Genomic DNA, 18,005 nt, shown 5'->3' with positions numbered 1-18,005 from the left:
TTAGAATTTTGAATTTAAAGAAATGAGAGGTTCAAAAGGAAAAAAGGAGAAAAGAAAAGAAAGGAAACCGACTCGAACAAAGACAGTTTGGCTACCTAAAAAGGTAGTTTATAACCAAGAGAGTTAGAGTTCTAAGTTAGGCAACTACTTTCATAGTTTACCCACCATAATATCTTCTCGTACCTACATAAATCTACGAGTCTCAATATCCCAAAGGCAGAGAGAAATACACGTATACACATATACACATGTGTGTATGTATGTATATATATATATATATATATATATATATATATATATATATATGTATATAATATATATTACTCGTTGAACGATCCAAGTGTGTGGGTGGGATATCACGTGTGTATGTGTGGGAGACTCGAAAAAGGTAATTTCATCTTCTCTCCCCGAATCTTCTTTGCGGTCCTCTTCTTTCTCTCGCATACCATCCGGTACTCTTTGTTTCTTTCTCAACGTCCTATCCCCTGACCGGCACCATTTATACCTGAAGTCAGCAGCCTGATACATGATTTTTCTTCTTTGATGATGATGATGATGATGATGATCGCGATCTACCTGGATCAATTCTCTTTTCCATTTGTATAATTTTTATCGTTACTATTCTCCCATGTGCCAATGGGTGATGAAGGAAGGTGGGGGAAAATCTCATTAAGTCGATATTCCTTTTTCTTTATGTATTTACCTTCCTCCTCCTCCTCCTCTTCTCCTTCTTCTTCTTCTTATTCTTTGAAATTCTTCGAAAGAAAAAAAGTATAATAGTCACAAAAGTCTAGGAAAATAATTTTGAGGATAAAGAGAGAATAGACGAAAAGAAGAGAGAAAAAAGAAAGAAAGAAAGAGAGAGAGAGAGAGAGAAAGAGAGAGAAAACATACGCGCAGATAGAAAAAGAAAAACAATGTTCTCCATCAATTCGAACATCTGCGAATAGAGAGGATTTCTCGTTTGGTAAATTTTGTGCCCGGTAGCTATAGACGTTCTTCTTATGAGAAGGTAGCAGAAATCAGAGGGTAGAAGGGTGGTGGTGAGTAGGTAAGTCAGTAGGTAGGTAAGTAAGTAGGTAGGTAGGTAGGTAGGAAAAAGAGGGTGGCCAGAACTAGCAGTGAGGAACAATATAGTGTCGAACTAGAAAGAAGCATAGAAGAGGGCGGATAGAATAGATTCGAAGACCAGCAATTTGTTCGTCCATCAGATGGCGCCTGCGTGACCGGCGAACATTATCAAGAAGTAAAGTCTACTCGAAATTCAAATCCAAAAGTGCGGATTCGTAACTAAACCACACGCATACACATACACACGCGTACACATATGTATATATAAGTGTACACATATGCATGTATATACATAGAGAAACGATATATGGCTCGCGGCTACTTTTCTACCAAACCGTTTTGATTATACTCATTACTCTTCGCCCTTCGTCCCTACCCTCTCCTCCATCACCCCTTCCTCTTTTTCTGTCTTCCTTTTGAACCTATATCCTCTCTCCCCCAATTCTAAAACTGGTTGAAAAAGAAAGAAAGAACAAAATGGTCCTTCGACTTCTATTATTATTCCCGGAAATCGTGTGGATCTCTCTCTCTCTCTCTCTCTCTCTCTCTCTTTTTCTCTTTCTCTACGTTTCTCTCGATAGACATATGCGTTGAATTTCTTAACCAATTTTAATTTAATCTCTAATATCTATTTCTTAGAAAACATTTGGATCGATTAAGAAATTGTAGCGTAGGTGTTTCAATATTTTGATCTGTAAGAAGAAGAAAAAAAGAAAAAAAACCAGAAAAAAAGGAAAATTAAATAACAATTTAGCGTCTAGCTATTTTCCCGGTATCCTTCGATAGCAGCTCTCCTCTCTTCGATATAAATAATTTTGTAACAGTCAGATAAGATAAACGAGCACTCTCTCCTTTTATGCACGTAATCTTTCTGTATTTTTTTTTCTTTTTTCCTTTATTCTTTTTTTTCTGTTTTTTTTTCTTTTTTTTTTCTTTTTTTTTTTTTTTTTTTTTTTAATCTACATGTACACCAGCTATTCTTATCAACGATTTACGTATCGTGTTGCTCAGCAACGTTTAATGTATTTCCTGATTCTGAATTTTGTTACATCAGTGTGTTACTTTTAATGAATATGTATCGGACATTTTATAACAAGTATACAATATTTTTCTAATATTCAGTAGTTGTTTCTAAGCAACATTTAACAGTTTATTTACATGAATTCTTTCAACATTTTCTTTCATTGATATTAATAATTTTAATGTATAAATTACTATGTGTTCATAATTATACCTTAACATTACTTTTATGTCAATATTAAAAAAAAAGGAAAAAAATCGATTAGATTTAGTAAGTCTAAATCCATATATTAGAGATCGATTCGTGGCAATGCAGAGTAGCTTTGCTCAGGATAAACGGTCGAACAACTTTGTGGATACTTGCAACATAGTCCGCAATTATCCGCTCGCCGTCTCATTTGCGATTGTAATTAAGATCGGCCTGGCTCGCGAACGCGAGTGCATTCGAGCGTGCACCGATCGAAAACGATTGCAGACCTCGGGTGCGAGCTACGCTTTCATTGCGGCGCTAATGCGACTAACTGCCTCGCACGACCCGACAGAGCCTTAGTAAGATCGAAAGATTCTTTCTCGATCGTTTTCCTTGATCTTCTCGCAAACATTTAATCGATTCTTTTTTTATTCAATTTTTCTTAATTCTTCTACTTTTATTACTTTTTAAAATAAAATATGACTTATATTATAAATTTACTTCATTGTAGAGAAAAATACTTCTTAGTCTTAACATATTGTATTAGGAAAAGAAAAAAATATCGGTATTTATTCATTTCGTTCACTTATCATTTTTGATATAGCTTCATTGGTACAATAACAAAATAAAAATCATATCGGCTTTAAGTTTATGGAAAGGGAGTGTTTTACTAAGGTAAGGGCGTTGTCATTGGCGCCGGGGGAAGTTCTGCGGCGATGAGGGAGTGACTAACTTTAACAGGGGCGTGGCTAATAACGGAGAGAGTCTTATTAATTTCGACGGGGTCGTGACTAACTTAGAAGGAGGCGTGGATAACAAGAATGGGGACGTATTTAACTAGAGAAAAGGCGTGGTTAATTGTCTTCAGGGCGTTGGGGTTGGGCATGACTAATTTTGGAGGGGGCGGGTTTAAATAGAGTGGGGGCAGGACCAATTGGTGAAGGAGCAGGCTAACTTACCAGAGGGCGGTTCTAACTTTGGTGGGGTCTTGGGTAACTTAACGGTAGGGCATGACTATCTTCGGTGAGGCGTGGTTCACTTTTATAGGGCGTGGTTCACTTTGATGGGGCGTGGTTCACTTTGATGGGGCGTGGCTTACTTTGATAGGGGAGTGGCAACTTTCTGTTGAAGTTACGGATAGGCATCCCCTCTTTAGTTATAACCCCCTTTTCGGTAAAACTCCCCTCCAATTCAAACATATAGACACACCTTTATACTCGGTAATAAACACCCCCATCTAGGGATTTAAAACCGGTTTGATTTTGATACTGATATTATTTCCAGTGACTGAAAAAACCGTTAAGTTTTTGTTATCCATATATTACGCTAACAAGACTACTGTTAAATCGATAAATACCAAAATGAACGTATTATAGAAAGTCTGGATTAGTATTTTTGGGAATGTTTTACAATATTAGTAGTACGTGTCAGTGATTTTTCAGAAGAATAAATTCGAAGTGGACAGAAAGGACCATGTTTTTCATTTCTATAAAATAAATTTTATATAATCTTAAGCGTATATTTAAGTATTGTCAATTAATAATGAATTTAATGACGTTACGTAAATCATTGATGGTTAAAACGACAAGAACGATTATAATTGATTCGAAAATTTTGGATCTTTGCGCCGTCACGTAAATGTAAAATTTGATAATAATGGATATACGTGCCTTTCCAAAAATTTCCTTCCGTTCGGTCGTTTAGAAAAGAAGGAGAGGAGATCGCCTTAGACATCTTTCGCGATAATCTGCCGACAGGGGTGGCACGTCACGTAGGTAGATACATCGGATAGCAAACTCGTTGCGTGACTACTCTCGTCGCGAGAGTTCTTTCTCTTCTCTTTGCGATACGTACATTTATCGTGAGTAAAACGATCGCACGTGGATGCAGTCGCAAAATGTAGCGCGATACGATCTCTCCCTTCCCTCCGTCCTCTCTCTCTCCCTCCCTCCCTCTCTCTCTCTCTCTCTCTCTCTCTCTCTCTTTCCCTCTCTTTCTTTTCGATATTTACGAAGTTTCGTTCGTTCGTTCGTTCGTTTGAAAAAAAAAGAAAAAAAATAAATAAATAAAATAAAATAAATAAAAATTACTTTTTGGTTAATAATAATAAATAATCCGAACAATTCCGACGAGAGAACAAATTTCTTTGTAAATTTCGATCATTTTCAGTCTCATAAAAAGTTCGCATAACAAGAGAATATTTTATGTCCTTGTTATTGTTGTTCCTTTTTTCCTGTTTTCGTTTATTTTTTAACGCCAAGCTTCAAGTTCTTTTTTTCTCGGTCGAGAGATTTTTAGAGCCACCCTTTCTCTTTCTCTCTCTCTCTTTCTCTCTTTTTTTTTGCGAACACAAGATCGTATAAACGTAAATACGCGTGAAATTTACGTCGTTTCTGCGGACTGGAGCTTGTGCTACGAATCGAACTGGGCGTGTGGGTGTATTCAAAAAAGCTTTAAATACGGACATCGAACCATCCGCATCGATTTTCTCTACGATAAGCTTCTAAACTTCTTTTTTAAACATATTCTTCTCGAAAACAATACAAAACAAAACGAAACGATAAGATAAACATAATATATAAACTTTAGATAATGAAAATTCTTTCTTAGAAAATATTATTTAAACGTTCACTATGAAACGTAATATTCGCGATCACGCGAATATGATCTTGGAAATAATTCTTCGTGAATTCTACGTGTAATTAATATTTTTTGTAATAAGAAAAAGAGAGCTAAGAGAGAGAGAGAGGGAGAGAGAACTGAAAGAGAGTTGTGTCAAGTAGAGTTGGAACCTTCGTGTTGAATTTTCAAGACTTTTTTTTCTATATAATAAATGTATGTACATATATATATATATATATATATATATATATACATATATACTTGCGAGCACTAAAGCCACAATATGTCTGTCTAAGCAGTAACGTTACAACGCAGAGTCGTTACTTCGCGTTAACCACATGTTGCGAGAATTTCTCCCACTCGAATTGGCCCGTGGCGGCTCCTCTTTCAAAATTCTCTTTTGTTACTTCCTTCCTTTTCTTTACTGATTTCCAAGCACGATAGATGGGAAGGGTACCTAGAGAGAAAGAAAGAGAGAATGATAGAGATATACACATACACACAAACATATACATATATATATATATATATATATATATATATATATATGTATACTCATCGCGACTTTTTTTTATTATTTTCCCCTTCTTCTCTCATTTATTTTATCCTTATCTCTCTCTCTCTCTCTCTCTCTCTCTCTCTCTCTGTCTCACTTATATCCAAAATTATGCACGGCACGTAGAACTCGTTGCACCGGTGCAATCTCCACTGTAATGAGACGAACGTGCGTGTCAGCTGGTATAAAGTAGCGAAGGGACACCCTATATATATATATATATATGTGTGTATGTGTGTGTGTGTGTTTATATATGCGTACTTGTATGCGTATATGAATGCGTCTTTGTCAGTGACAATTTTTTTAAGGGTACCGCCACCATAAGAAGAGGAAGGCTTTCGTGTCTTGCGAGAAAAGACGCGATCTTTTCGATAACAAGCTCGCATTCGTTTCTTTGCCCTTAAGGTATAACGTAGGTAGTACCTATAGCGAATTTGCCAAGGGTAACGTGTGATTTTCGCGTCAGAATAAATTGAACGAATCGTCGAGTTTAAAAGAACACGTGCCCAATCGAATTTATATTTTATATCCTTTCAATATTAACTCCCCCGCGAAATAATAATAAAATAGGAACGATCGAAAATTTTTTTTCTCCCATTCCCCTTTTCTCTCCCTTAAAAATTATTATCCGTATGTTGAACATTGTCCTATATTAATTAATGATAATCTAACGTATCGGTGTAATTTTATCGATTTGTTAATCTCCTTTATCTTTTCTTTTCTTTTTCTCTCTTTTCTTCTTTTTTTTTCTTTTCTTTTTTTTTTTTTTAATTTAATTAAAAACGTTACTTATACTCGTTCGATGTAAGAACGAAAGCGATGAAATTTAATCATTACAATAATTTCTGATAACATTCGAATTGATAAGAAATTAATGATAGTATTTAAGAATTAAAAATATGCTCTTGCTCTCTCTCTCTCTCTCTCTCTCTCTCGTTTTACGTACGCGCATGCACGCACACATTAATGTTATGTATCGTTAAAAAGAAAAAAAGAATATTTACAAAAAAAATGTAGAAAAACGAAACGAAATAAATAGAGACAAAAAATGGGAAAAAAAATAATAATAGAAAAAGAAAAAAAAGAAAACACACACACATATATATATATACACATAAGGGATCCTTGCCGGTTATATGTTTCGGGAAGGGCATCGTTGTGGATTTGACTTTGCAGTTGTGCTGCGTGCAGCATCCTCCTTTCGTGTGTTTAACTTGTAGGATGCCGACGAGAGGGGAAAAAGAGAGAGACAGAGAGAGAGAGAGAGAGAGACAGAGTGTGAGGGAGGAAGGGAGGAGGACGAACAGAGGGCCAGTAAAAGTGACGAGGGTATGATGTTCGCTTTAATATCCACCAGCAGGTATATATTCTCACTTGCTTCCTCTCTGGTTTGCCTTCTCCCTTTTTCTTTAATCTTTTCTCTCTCTCTCTCTCTCTCTTTCTCTACACACACACACACACACACACATACGCACACTCTAACACACACTCGTTCTCATTTTTTTTCTCCCTTCTCACTCATTTATAGCGTCTGTATATCGAATGTGTCGGTGCTGGAAACTCGTAACGCATGGGAAACTCTTGGCTATGGGGGAAAGTCCTTAAGTTAAAAAGAGAGAGAGAGAGAGAGAGAGAGAGATAGAGATACACAGAGATAGATATATAGATAAATTTTTCAAGACTCACGTAGAAATATCTATCACTATCGAATTCTACTACTAAGTTGTTGTTGGTATGACTGTTTAACCATCGTCACGATCAGCACCCGCACAAGAACCATAAGTGGAATGAGCGAGCAAGTGTGAAAGAGAAAGAGAGAGAAGAATGAAAGGAAGAAATAAACGAAGCACATCTTTTCAAAGAGCGAACAGGACCTCCGGGATACCGATTCAGACCGCTGACTTGCAAAATTCTTAAGACTGCGAGAAAATAAAAGCACGAAAAAGGGGGATGTAAAAGAGAGAAAGAGAGAGAGAGAGAGAGAGAGAGAGAGAGAGAGAGAGAGTTAGACGTGAGAGACTACAAAATCGTATCCTTAGAAAATATTCAATGCACTTAGGGTTCTAAATGAGAACATTATTTTTCATTTAACAAAAGATGACTGTTCCTAACGATCACTCTAATTGCCATTATCTAAACGATATTTAGGCACAATTCTTTTTTCACTCCTTTTTTTTCTCTTCAACCCCTCTCCAACCCCTCATCAAAGTCTATATAATATATTAAAATGATGATTTATATTCATTATTTAAATTAATATTAACGTTTATCATTATCATCAATCGTTCGAAAAGATCCTATCCATTATATTATCCCTATATCTCTCTTTCCCATTCTACTCATTACAATACACGTTATAAAATTAATATTAACACGATTTTCATGATTATTAATTATCGCGAAGGAATAATGTTCATTGAAATGTTAATATTAATATTAATGTTTTCGTAATTATCAATCATTTCGGGGGATTTTGAATTTACTGTTAAAGTAATATTCAAATAAAGTTTTTAAAAAGGATAAAGAAAAAAAGAGAGGCAAAGGTAAAAGAGGGAGAGAAAAGAAAAAAGAAAAATAAAGAAATTGACTCCTTTGTCTCAAATTTAAAAAAAAAAAAAAAAAAGAAAGAAAAGAGAGAAAAAGAAAAGAAAAAGAAGAAAGGAGCTTTAGATAGCGAACGAACGAACGAACGAGAACGCACGGAAGAGAGAAAGAAAGGAAAGGAAAGAGAAGAAGAAGAAAAAATAAAAAAAATGAAAAGGTTACGCCAATGTCGTGGCGGCGATCGTAAATAAATAAAACGGGAGATGTGTAAGTGTAATATCTTAAAAAAAGAGTGAGGTGCTGGCGGGTGAAATAAATAAATGGCGACCGGTGGTGTATCCAGGGTTAGGCGTCGTCATGGGTCCTTTGTCCAATGGGCCGTGCGGCGTTTCAGGGTCCTGGTATTAGGATTAGCCACGCCATGCCACGCACACACACACACACACACAGAGCAACAAAAACACACACAGACACACGCACATACACATATATACACGAACAGAGACGTACATACACGTACACATATACATTTAAAAAGCGAGTTTGAAGTCGTTGTACATGATATACGTGTAGGTATTTCTTGTTTATGTGTACGTAGAGGTAGGACCGAAGGGAAAAAGGAGGAAGGGCATAGGACTCGCGAGGATTATGCCTACGCCGTTTACTGCTTCTTCTTCTTCTTCTTCTTCTTCTTCTACTTCTTCTTCTTCTTCTTCCTTTTGTCTCTTTCTTTCTCTTACATGGAAATAGAGGAAGACGGAGAGAAGAGAAAGAGGATCTCTTGTATCTCCGAAGGATCTACGCGTATTTTCACTTAGCAACTTACAAGACACTGGCCACCGTTGATGTAACTCACGGTTAGGTTGGATCATTAGTACCTCGATGGTCTCCTCTACAAGTATGTCCTCTATCAAGAGCCGCCATGCTTTTCTTTTCTTTTCTTTTCTATTTTTTCTTTTCTATTTTGTATTATTTTAATTTCATTTCTTATCTTATCCTTATCCTTTATTCCGATCGTTCTCTTTTCTTTTTCCTCTTCTTCTTCTTTTCTTTTCTTTTCTTTTTTCAAGGATTAATCAACGTGCCCTTACGTATTTAAATCGAAACGATATCTATCCGATGATTTCGTTCGAAATGATTTCACGAATGATCATTGAAATTAGGAATTTTTATGGGACGCCGACTTAAACTTCATTCTCGAATAAAGAGATTTCCGTGGACTTTCAGGATAGATCGAAAGGGAGGACTACGGTGCAGGAGGATCGAAACGATCTGCAATTAGTGAATCTGTGCGTACCTTCGAGATCGGCGATCGTCGTAAGTACATTCGAAGAGAGACAAGTTTCTCTGTCTCTATCTCTCTCTCTCTCTTCTTCTTGCTTTCTCTTTCTCTCCCTCTCTCTCTCTCTCTCTCTCTCCAACTCGCAAAAGCTCGTAACAGTTTCAGCGGCCGTGATTACTTGTGAATCATTTCATTCATTCATTCATTCATTCATTCATTCATTCATTCATTTGATCGTTCGATCGTTTCTTAAACGAATCTGCTTATCGTCTATCTCACTTAATCTTCTTCTTGGCTTTCTAATCTTTCTAAATTTCTTTCTTTTTTTTTCCTTTCTTTATTTCTTCTATTTTTTTCTCTTTTTTTTCTTTTCTTTATAATTTATATTTGTTTTTTTCTTCCTCTTACAATCGTCCGATGACGACCATACACTCGTACTCTAGGCTGCACCTAGAAAAAGAAAGGATAGAAAAGAAGATGAAAGAGAAAAAAAAGAGAGAGAGAAAGAGAGAGAGAGAGAGAGAGAGAAAGAGAAATTGTTATATAATAATGCACGCCTTGATTCCATTGGAATGAAAAAAAAAAAAAAAAAGGAGAAGAAAAACAAAATAGACAAGTGGACGAATACGACAATGGCGCTAACGAGGCGGTACGTCTAAACGGCCGAAAAAGAAAGCGTTAATTCGCACCTTTCAAGTGTAAATTTCACCGACACTTCCACTCTTCTTCACTGCGCTCTCATTTCCACCATCTTTCTTTCCCAATTTCTTTCCTTCTTTCTTTCATTCTTTCTTCCTTTTTATATTTTTTATCCTTTATAAACTTCCCATTTCTCCTACCTTCTATTACGAATGGACACGCCCCGTAAAGTTTCTCTTAAATCTTTCGATTTTTCTTATTTTTTTCTTTCGATTTATTATTATTATTATTATTTTTTTTTTCTTTTTTTTTAGAAAGGAAAATATCCGATTAGAATTCGTTTATTGATTTATTTTTCGACATTTGCATCCCCCTCTCTCTCTCTCTCTCTTTCTTTCTCTCTTGTACACTCGAGATATATATATATATATATATATATATATATATATGTATATATTTGTTTTTGATAAAAATATCTATCCATAAAATTTATATACCTAATCTATGGGTAAGCAAATTTGTCGAAGATGTTAAGCGAAGAAAAAAAAAGAAGAAAAAAAAAAAAAGATAAATCAAGCAACACGAGAGTTTATAATCGGTCTTCTTCTGCAGAGTTCCTCGAACTGAAACAAAGAAAAAATTTAAAGAAAAAAGACGCAAGAAAAAGAGAAAGAGAAAAAGGGATAAAGAAAAAGAGATAAAGAAAAAGAGATAAAGAAAAAGAAAAAGGAGAAATTTTTGTATATTTATATTCTCCTATAGGCACACGAAATTCTTCCTTGAGTAACACACAAAATCCACTCCCACTCTCAACCCTCCCCTATCCTATCCCCTCCATCCTCTCTCTTTCTCTCCCTCTCTCTCTCTCTCTCTTTTCAAATTTATTTACTCGCTCGAATAGTTGAAATTTTCACAAAACAAAATTATCAAAAAGAAATTTTTCTTCGTAGAACTCCTGACTCTTGTCGTTGTCATCGATTATCACTCGACGAAAAAAATCAAAAAAAAGAAAAAAAAAAGATATTTTCACACAGAGAAAGAGAGATACACACACACAGAAAGAGAGAGAGAGAGAGAGAGAGAGAGAGAGAGAGAGAATAAAAAAAAGAAGAAAGAAACAGATAAATAAAAATTTGATATTAGTTTAGGAAAAAAAAAAGAAGAGGAAAAAGAAAGATGAAGAGGAAAATGAAAAAGATGAAGTAGAAGAAGAAGGAGGAGATGTTGAAGGGAAAGGAGATGAGGGAAAATATAGAAATAGGAAAAATAAGGTACCATATACCGAGCACGCGACAGCTGCATCCCGTCGTTGCGCTTGCGTTGCACAGTGGCAGAGAGTTTACAGGCACAGTTGCATCTTTGCAATGACGGCTGCGCTCCCCTCCAGACTACTATACCCCTCCCTACCCTTTTTCGACCATAGAGACGATAGGAGGATAGGTAACTAGGGGGTTGGTTAAAGAAAAAAGAGAGAGAGAGAGGCGGAGAGTTAGTAACTACGAAGAGTCCGTTGGAAGGAGAAGAAGAAGTAAGAGGAGGAGAGAAATAATAATAGAAGGAGAAAGAGGAAAGAGAAATATTAATAGAAAAGTATACTTAGTATTAGAATTAGAATTAGAAAAATAAAAGTAGATATGCTCGAGGAAATGGAAGGGAAAGGGCTTCTCTCTCTCTCTCTCTCTCTCTATCTTTTTCTCTCACTCTGTCTCTCTTTCGTTCTTTTTCTCGTAGTATGAGGAGGGCGCTATTACGGGGAGCGAAAGGATCTCTTTGTCCTCTCAGTGAGAAAGAAAGAGAGACAGAGAGAGAGAGAGAGAGAGTGATCCTTACAGCAGCACTGACCTGCTGCCCCACTGGCGTAGAGAGCCCGGAGGAGTCTTGATTTATCGAGCGTGTTCTTCTCTTGGCTTGGATGCTGCGCTCCACATACGTGAGTTCTTCCTCCTCCTCCTCCTCTCCCTCTCCTTCTCCTCCTCCTTCTTCTGCATCTTCTCCTTCTCCTCTTCCTCTTCCTCTTTCTCTTTCTTTTCTATCTTCTTCTTCTTCTTCTTCTTCTTCTTCTTCTTCTTCTTTTTCTTCTTCGTCGTCGTCGTCGCCGCCGTCGTTGTCGTCGTTGTCGTCGTTGTCGTCGTTGTCGTCGTTCTCTTCGTCCTTCCTTTACAGCTCTTCTGTCCCTTCACTTTTTACTCTATCCTTAGGCACACGTCGGCCGCTAATTGCTTCGTTCCCTTTATCGACGATAAATTCTCGGTGCGAAGCGTTTTAAACCGGCTAGTGTTCTGCCGATCGATTGCGTTTTTTACTTAGAGAGTGTGTTGAGTGAAAGAGAGAGAAAGAAAGAGAGAGAGAGAGAGAGAGAGAGCGAGAGAGAGCGAGAGAGAGAGAATTATGATAGAAGACAAGTCATCGTTATAGACCATGTCCTCGTTTAAAACGAGCAAACATAGGGGAAGTTATGAGACGATAAATCCTCGAAACTGTTTCCTACTTTCTTCTCTAACATATATCTGCCGAAGAATGATATTGTTTTATTAAAAGAAAATAAAAAGAAAAAAAAAAAAGAAGCAGAAGAAGAAGGAAAAGGAAAGAATAAAAATAAAATTAAGAAAGAAATGAGGAGGGATAAAAAAGAGTTACGTCTACTTGAATCATATTTTTATATACGTATATATATATATATATATATATATATATATATATATATATTTATATTTATATTTATAAAAAGAGATAGATAGATAGATGGAGAGAGAGAGAGAGAGAGAGAGAGAGAGAGAATGTAAAAATATTTTTAACTTCGATATAATATAATTCAACCGATGCGTACATAATCGACACAAAAGCGATCTGTCAATTCATGCGCTAAATTTTTCGCATGTAGGTCAGAGTGTTATATAAACAGGATGATTATAGATCGTGTGGTACGTTTTAATTATAACATTTATTATCGTTAAAGGAAATTTATTAAAAAATTCGTTAAAATGTTCGAGAGATAAACATTTTTTCTTTCTTTTTTTTTTTCTTCTCTCTCTCCCTTTTTTTTCGATGCCCATTGCTTGATTTATTTCCTTCCTTTCTATATCTATCTATCTATATATTTATATATATATATATATATATATATATATATATATATATATATATATATATACATACGGATAGCAGAACTGGCTAATTGCAGGCATGCTGCGTTAAAGTTAACTTTTGCCAAAAATCCCTATAGCCCAATGGAACCCCATACAGTTGCACCAGATCGGTGCCTTTTGACAGGTATAACTTTCTACGCTTTACGCATGTCCACCTACGTATCCTTGCCGTGCAAGACAAGGATTAGTTAGAATCTTAAACCTACAGGATTCTTTCTCTCAGGATGAAGTAGAATTTTTACTTTTCTTTTTCTTTTTCTATTATTCTTCCTCTTCTCTTCTTTTTTCTTTATTCCTTTTTTTTTTTTTTTTATTTATTCTTCTTCTTCTTTCCTCTCATTGCCATTTCTTCTTTGTGTTTTTCTTTATTGTTATTTGTCTTCTTTTATCTTTTTTTTTTCTTTTTCTTTCTTTTTTTATTATTATCAATGGGACGGAAGGAAGGAAGGAAGAACGAACGGACGAACGGAAGAAGAAGAAGAAGAAGAAAAGAAGTTTCGTTTCCATTGCCGACCATTAAACCAGGGATGATAAATTTTTATATACGCCTGTTCCAACGTTAATAGTCACTTACTTTCGGTCGACATTCTTTTGGAACCTGTTTTTCGTGAAACTCGCCTATAAGAAGCTCGTACTTTGACCAGAGACGTATCTATAGAAAATCGAACATTTTTCGAACACCTTTCTCTCTTCTTATATTATTATTCATACGAAATTATATGGTCGAGATGTTGATGCGAGTTCCTTGATCGATAGATTCCTTTTCGTTTGTGATTGGTAAATAATTTTATACAAAAATTTATCCGTCCTATAGACAATTTTTTTTTCTTTTTTCATTTCGAATATATATATTTATATGTATATATATATATATATATATATATATATATATATATATATATATCTTCTCTCTTGATATTATCTATACCGAAAATTATATGTTCGGATACGTTCGCTTAAATGGATAAGTTTTTGAAATTTCTATCGTCGATTTCTATTGAAACAAAAACAAAAAAAAAAAAAAGAAGAAGAAGAAGTTTTACTTAGCAAGGCGAATAGAAAGTGAAATTGTTTTTTTTTTCTTTTTTTTTTTTTATTTCGAACAACTTTTATTTCGAAATTACTTAGAGAATGTCAATATATTACACTAATTTTTATATCCTTCTAAATTTCATTCGATTTATATTAAAAAAAAAAAAAAAATTCTTAGAAAAAACAAATTTATCTTCGTAGAACTTTTGTCACGTTGCGTGATAATTAATTACACAAATTTTCTTTTTTTCCCCCCTTCAAAAAATTCAAACAAAAGAAATTACTCATAAATTTTTCATTTACGAAGTAATCCCAAAGAAATTATATACGTCTTTTATATGGATAATAATCTTTCTTCGTTAATCAATAGGATAGAGAGGGTTGAAAGGGATTTTTCTTCTTTTTCCTCGAAAAGATCCTTAGAAGGTCTAAGGGAAAAAGTTAAAACCAAAAGAAGGAGGCGCGTGAATCTCTCATGAATTCTTGAAAAAAGCACAGAAGTAATAGAAAAAGTAGAAGAAGAGAAAGAGGAAAAAGAGGAAGAAGAAGAAGAAGAAGAAGAAAAAAAAGTAGAAGAAGAAGAAGAAGAAGAAGAAGAAGATGAAAGAAGGAATGGTCAGGTGAAATTCTTTTGTGGAATAAGAATGTGCATAGGGTTCTCTAACTCTTGACTATCCTCTCATAGAAAAAGATGAGCTAGATGGTTTGACCTTAGAGAGAAAAGGAATGATGCAAATGTGACTATTGTTCAGGGGAAATCGAAGAAAACGATTTTTCTTTAAGTCCTTCGTGAAAGTTAAGTCAACTCTCCCTCTCTCTCTCTCTCTCTCTCTCTCTCTCCCTCTCTCTCTTTTTTTTTCTCGCTATAGCTTTTGAAAAGCTACGAACCGTTTCGGTATTGTGGTAAATCTGAAAATCTCTTAAAATAACGTTATGTTACCTGCGTCGATCGTTTCTTAGGATTTTTTTTTACCATCTCTTCAAAATGATTTTCTGACCGTCTCTCTCTTTCTCTCTCTCTCTCTCTCTTCCCCTCTCGTTTTGCATCTTTGATTTCAGATAAGAATCACCCCTCGTCCGTGCTGTAACTTCTAAAGCTACACGAATACGATCGAACGCGAACGACTACACAACGACGACGACTACGACGACGACTACGACGCATTTTGACGAAGGATGACAGCGTGTGTTAGGTGCGAATGTTCTTTATAGAGAGACACAGAAAGAGGGAGAGAGAGAGAGAGAGAGCAGAAAGAACTTTCTTCACGATCGTTCTTTCAAACTTGTTTAATCTGTGAACCTGCAAGATTTTTTCGAACTATCGACGTGTCTTCGAATGACTACACACACACACACACACACACATATATATATATATATGTATCATAAAACGTTATCCGTTGTCGATATTGAAGAAATTTTTAAAGCCTTTTTCTTCCTATTCATCTTTTTTTCTCCATTTCTTTCCCTTTCATTAAACAAAGTTAAAAATAAAATTTCTCTATCGTTATGCCGAGGAATAGGTCTAATACAGTCGATTGGGTCAATCCTAGAAAAAAAAAGAAAAAAAAAAAAAGAGAAAAAAGAAAAATAAAATACCTATGAAACATAAAGGATAGTTTTCAAAGGATTCGAAGAGTTATTACTTGTTCGAAGGGTAACTACTTGTTCGAAGAGTAACTATTCGTTCGTATCTACTTAGAAAAATTGGTCTCTCTCTCTCTCTGTCTATTTTTCTCTTTCTCTAACTCTCTTTATCTTTGTTTAGAGAGACAAATAAACAAGACTTAATAAGTACGATATTTTCTTCTTTGTGCGTTTTTGGGTATTCAAAATGGTGGGGAGACGACGCGGTCCGATTCACAATGCGGGCGCTAATGTCCACTTACCAGAGTGAGTGGGTACTGGTAGTGTGGTGCGGCGCCGTCGAGAAGAGAAGGCCGCGGGCTCCTCTTAGACTCTAGACGGTTGTTTTAGTGCTTTACAGCGGCCATAATATCTTCTATCTTTCTTCAACCACATTGCAGGTAGTTGGACGCTATGGACGTTCAAAAAGCGAGACTACTTCTTCGATCATTTCTTTGTCTTTTTCTCTGTTCCTACGAGATATATATGTATATATACATATATATATTTTTATTTACCTATCTGTTACCTGGTAAAATTCGTTTGGATTATTTTGTTTCAAGGTAAAATTATCCGACGGAATAAATCTTATTTTTGGTTTTTTTCTTCTTTCTTTTTCTTTTTTTTTTTTTTTTTGTTTTTTGTTTTATTCATTCCAACCGAAATTATCATATCGATGTAGAATTTAATGTACGCTTGCGAGAAAATTATTTCGTTGTATTGATTCGATCGAATATGATTTTTTTCTTTTCTTTCTTTTTGCTTTCTTTCTTTCTTTATTATTTTTTTTTTTCTTTAATAATTAGGAAATATATATATATATATTTTTCTATTCATCGATATTAGAATTCTTCTATCGATGATATTACAAACATTTAATTTGATTTGATTTGATTTGATTTGATTTGATTTCGTTTCGTTTATTATAAAAAGAAGAAAGATCTTTCATACAGATGATTAAATCAATTCGATCGAAACACAACACTTAAATCAATATTCGGTATACGTATGTTTGCCTTTGAAAAAATTGATTAAATTTCTAATGGATAATTTCGAAAATATATCGAAAGGAATTAGAAGAAAAGAAGAAAGTTAAAATACTTTGATAAATAGTCGAATTGGTTTTTGATCGAAGGTAATAGCGTTTCAATAAAATTTTCCATTAATCTTAGTTCTAACTCATGAAAGAAAACTCGTATAATACGTATAACACCTCTCTCTCTCTCTCTCTCTTTTTCACTATTTCTATCAAATGTAGATTCGATATGTTTGAATCGTAAAGAATGCCCTTTTCGTTTAACGCGTGCCAGGAGAATATCTCGTAACAACACGATCATAAAATACATTCAAGTAATATCGTAGATATCACGAATGCAATTTATCCTTGATACATCCATACATCGTAGACTTTCGATTAGATTTGAAGTGCGAAAAGGTGATGAGAGAAGAAGAAAGAGAGAGAGAGAGAGAGAGAGAGAGAGAGAGAGAGAGAGAGAGAAGTAAATGAAGCCATCTTGATCAGAGTTTTCGTCGAGTCACGCGAAGAGAGTACTCATTGGGTGGTCTCTCTCTCTCTTTCCCTCTTTCTTTCTCTCTCTCTCTCTCTCTTCCTCTCTCTTTCATAATGAGCACGTTTCTTCGATGACTTCTCAGCGCATTCGCTCGGAAACATATGGCTCGCGGCTCGATCCGAAACTTCTTTTTCGAGAGAGTGAAAGAGATAAAGATAGAGATAGACAGAGAGAGAAGAGAGAGAGAGAGAGAGGGAGAAAAAGATAGAGAGAGAGAGAGAGAGACCCATGGGTGGAGTTGGTCGCGTTCAGCAAATGATGCGCGATTTTTCATTTCGGCCATTGTCGGGCAGATTGAAATTAGTTATCCTCTCTTGATGACTTATATATATATATATATACATATATCTGACCGTACGAATAGAATGCAATGGGGTGTTAAAATTCAGGTAGGTTTTTTATAACACATTTTTCATCGGTGGTACAAGTAAAAGTTTACTTTACGTTTTAAATTGATCAAATAATATCTGATAGTTGAATAGAAAACGAATAATATTTAACAAATTGTTGAAATAGGTCTGATAAGTTGGAAATAATGACGAAATAGAAAATGATTTAATCTTAATTACGATTATAAATTTTTTAATATCGTCGATCGATTATTATTATTATTTTTATCATCGGGGGTATTGATCAATCGAATTCAATGATATTTTCTCTCTTTCTCTCTCTCTCTCTTTCTAATCTAATCAATAATGTCTACGTC

General features: G+C 35.0%; 1 protein-coding gene and 1 long non-coding RNA gene across 8 annotated transcripts in view; one reads left to right on the top strand and one right to left on the bottom strand.

Annotated features, from left to right (window-relative positions):
- Positions 1-18,005, top strand: part of LOC124428505 (zinc finger CCCH domain-containing protein 13-like) — a 41,878-nt gene that overhangs the window by 16,951 nt on the left and 6,922 nt on the right. The window contains exons 2-3 of one of the 2 annotated variants that reach the window (XM_046972631.1): positions 9,231-9,320; positions 15,162-15,212. In XM_046972631.1, the coding sequence (XP_046828587.1) occupies positions 9,231-9,320; positions 15,162-15,197 (126 nt within the window). In that variant the 3' untranslated portion in view covers positions 15,198-15,212. Of the gene's footprint in view, positions 1-9,230; positions 9,321-15,161; positions 15,213-18,005 lie in introns of those variants that run through there. The other variant, XM_046972630.1, reaches the window with a different exon arrangement.
- LOC124428506 lies at positions 1,966-11,896 on the bottom strand. 6 transcript variants are annotated; one of them, XR_006943196.1, is made up of 5 exons: positions 11,200-11,854; positions 10,422-10,547; positions 9,301-9,735; positions 5,469-5,611; positions 1,966-5,360 (listed from the first exon to the last, which is right to left on the bottom strand). It is a non-coding gene; the product is annotated as an uncharacterized LOC124428506 (long non-coding RNA). The 6 variants fall into 6 exon arrangements; XR_006943198.1 differs by lacking the exon at positions 5,469-5,611 and having other exon boundaries at positions 11,767-11,896; XR_006943199.1 differs by lacking the exon at positions 5,469-5,611 and having other exon boundaries at positions 11,755-11,869.

The sequence above is a fragment of the Vespa crabro genome, chromosome 12, assembly GCF_910589235.1.
Source record: "Vespa crabro chromosome 12, iyVesCrab1.2, whole genome shotgun sequence".
NCBI classification, from domain to species: Eukaryota; Metazoa; Arthropoda; class Insecta; order Hymenoptera; family Vespidae; genus Vespa; species Vespa crabro.
This window is presented reverse-complemented; position numbering and strand designations above follow the sequence as displayed.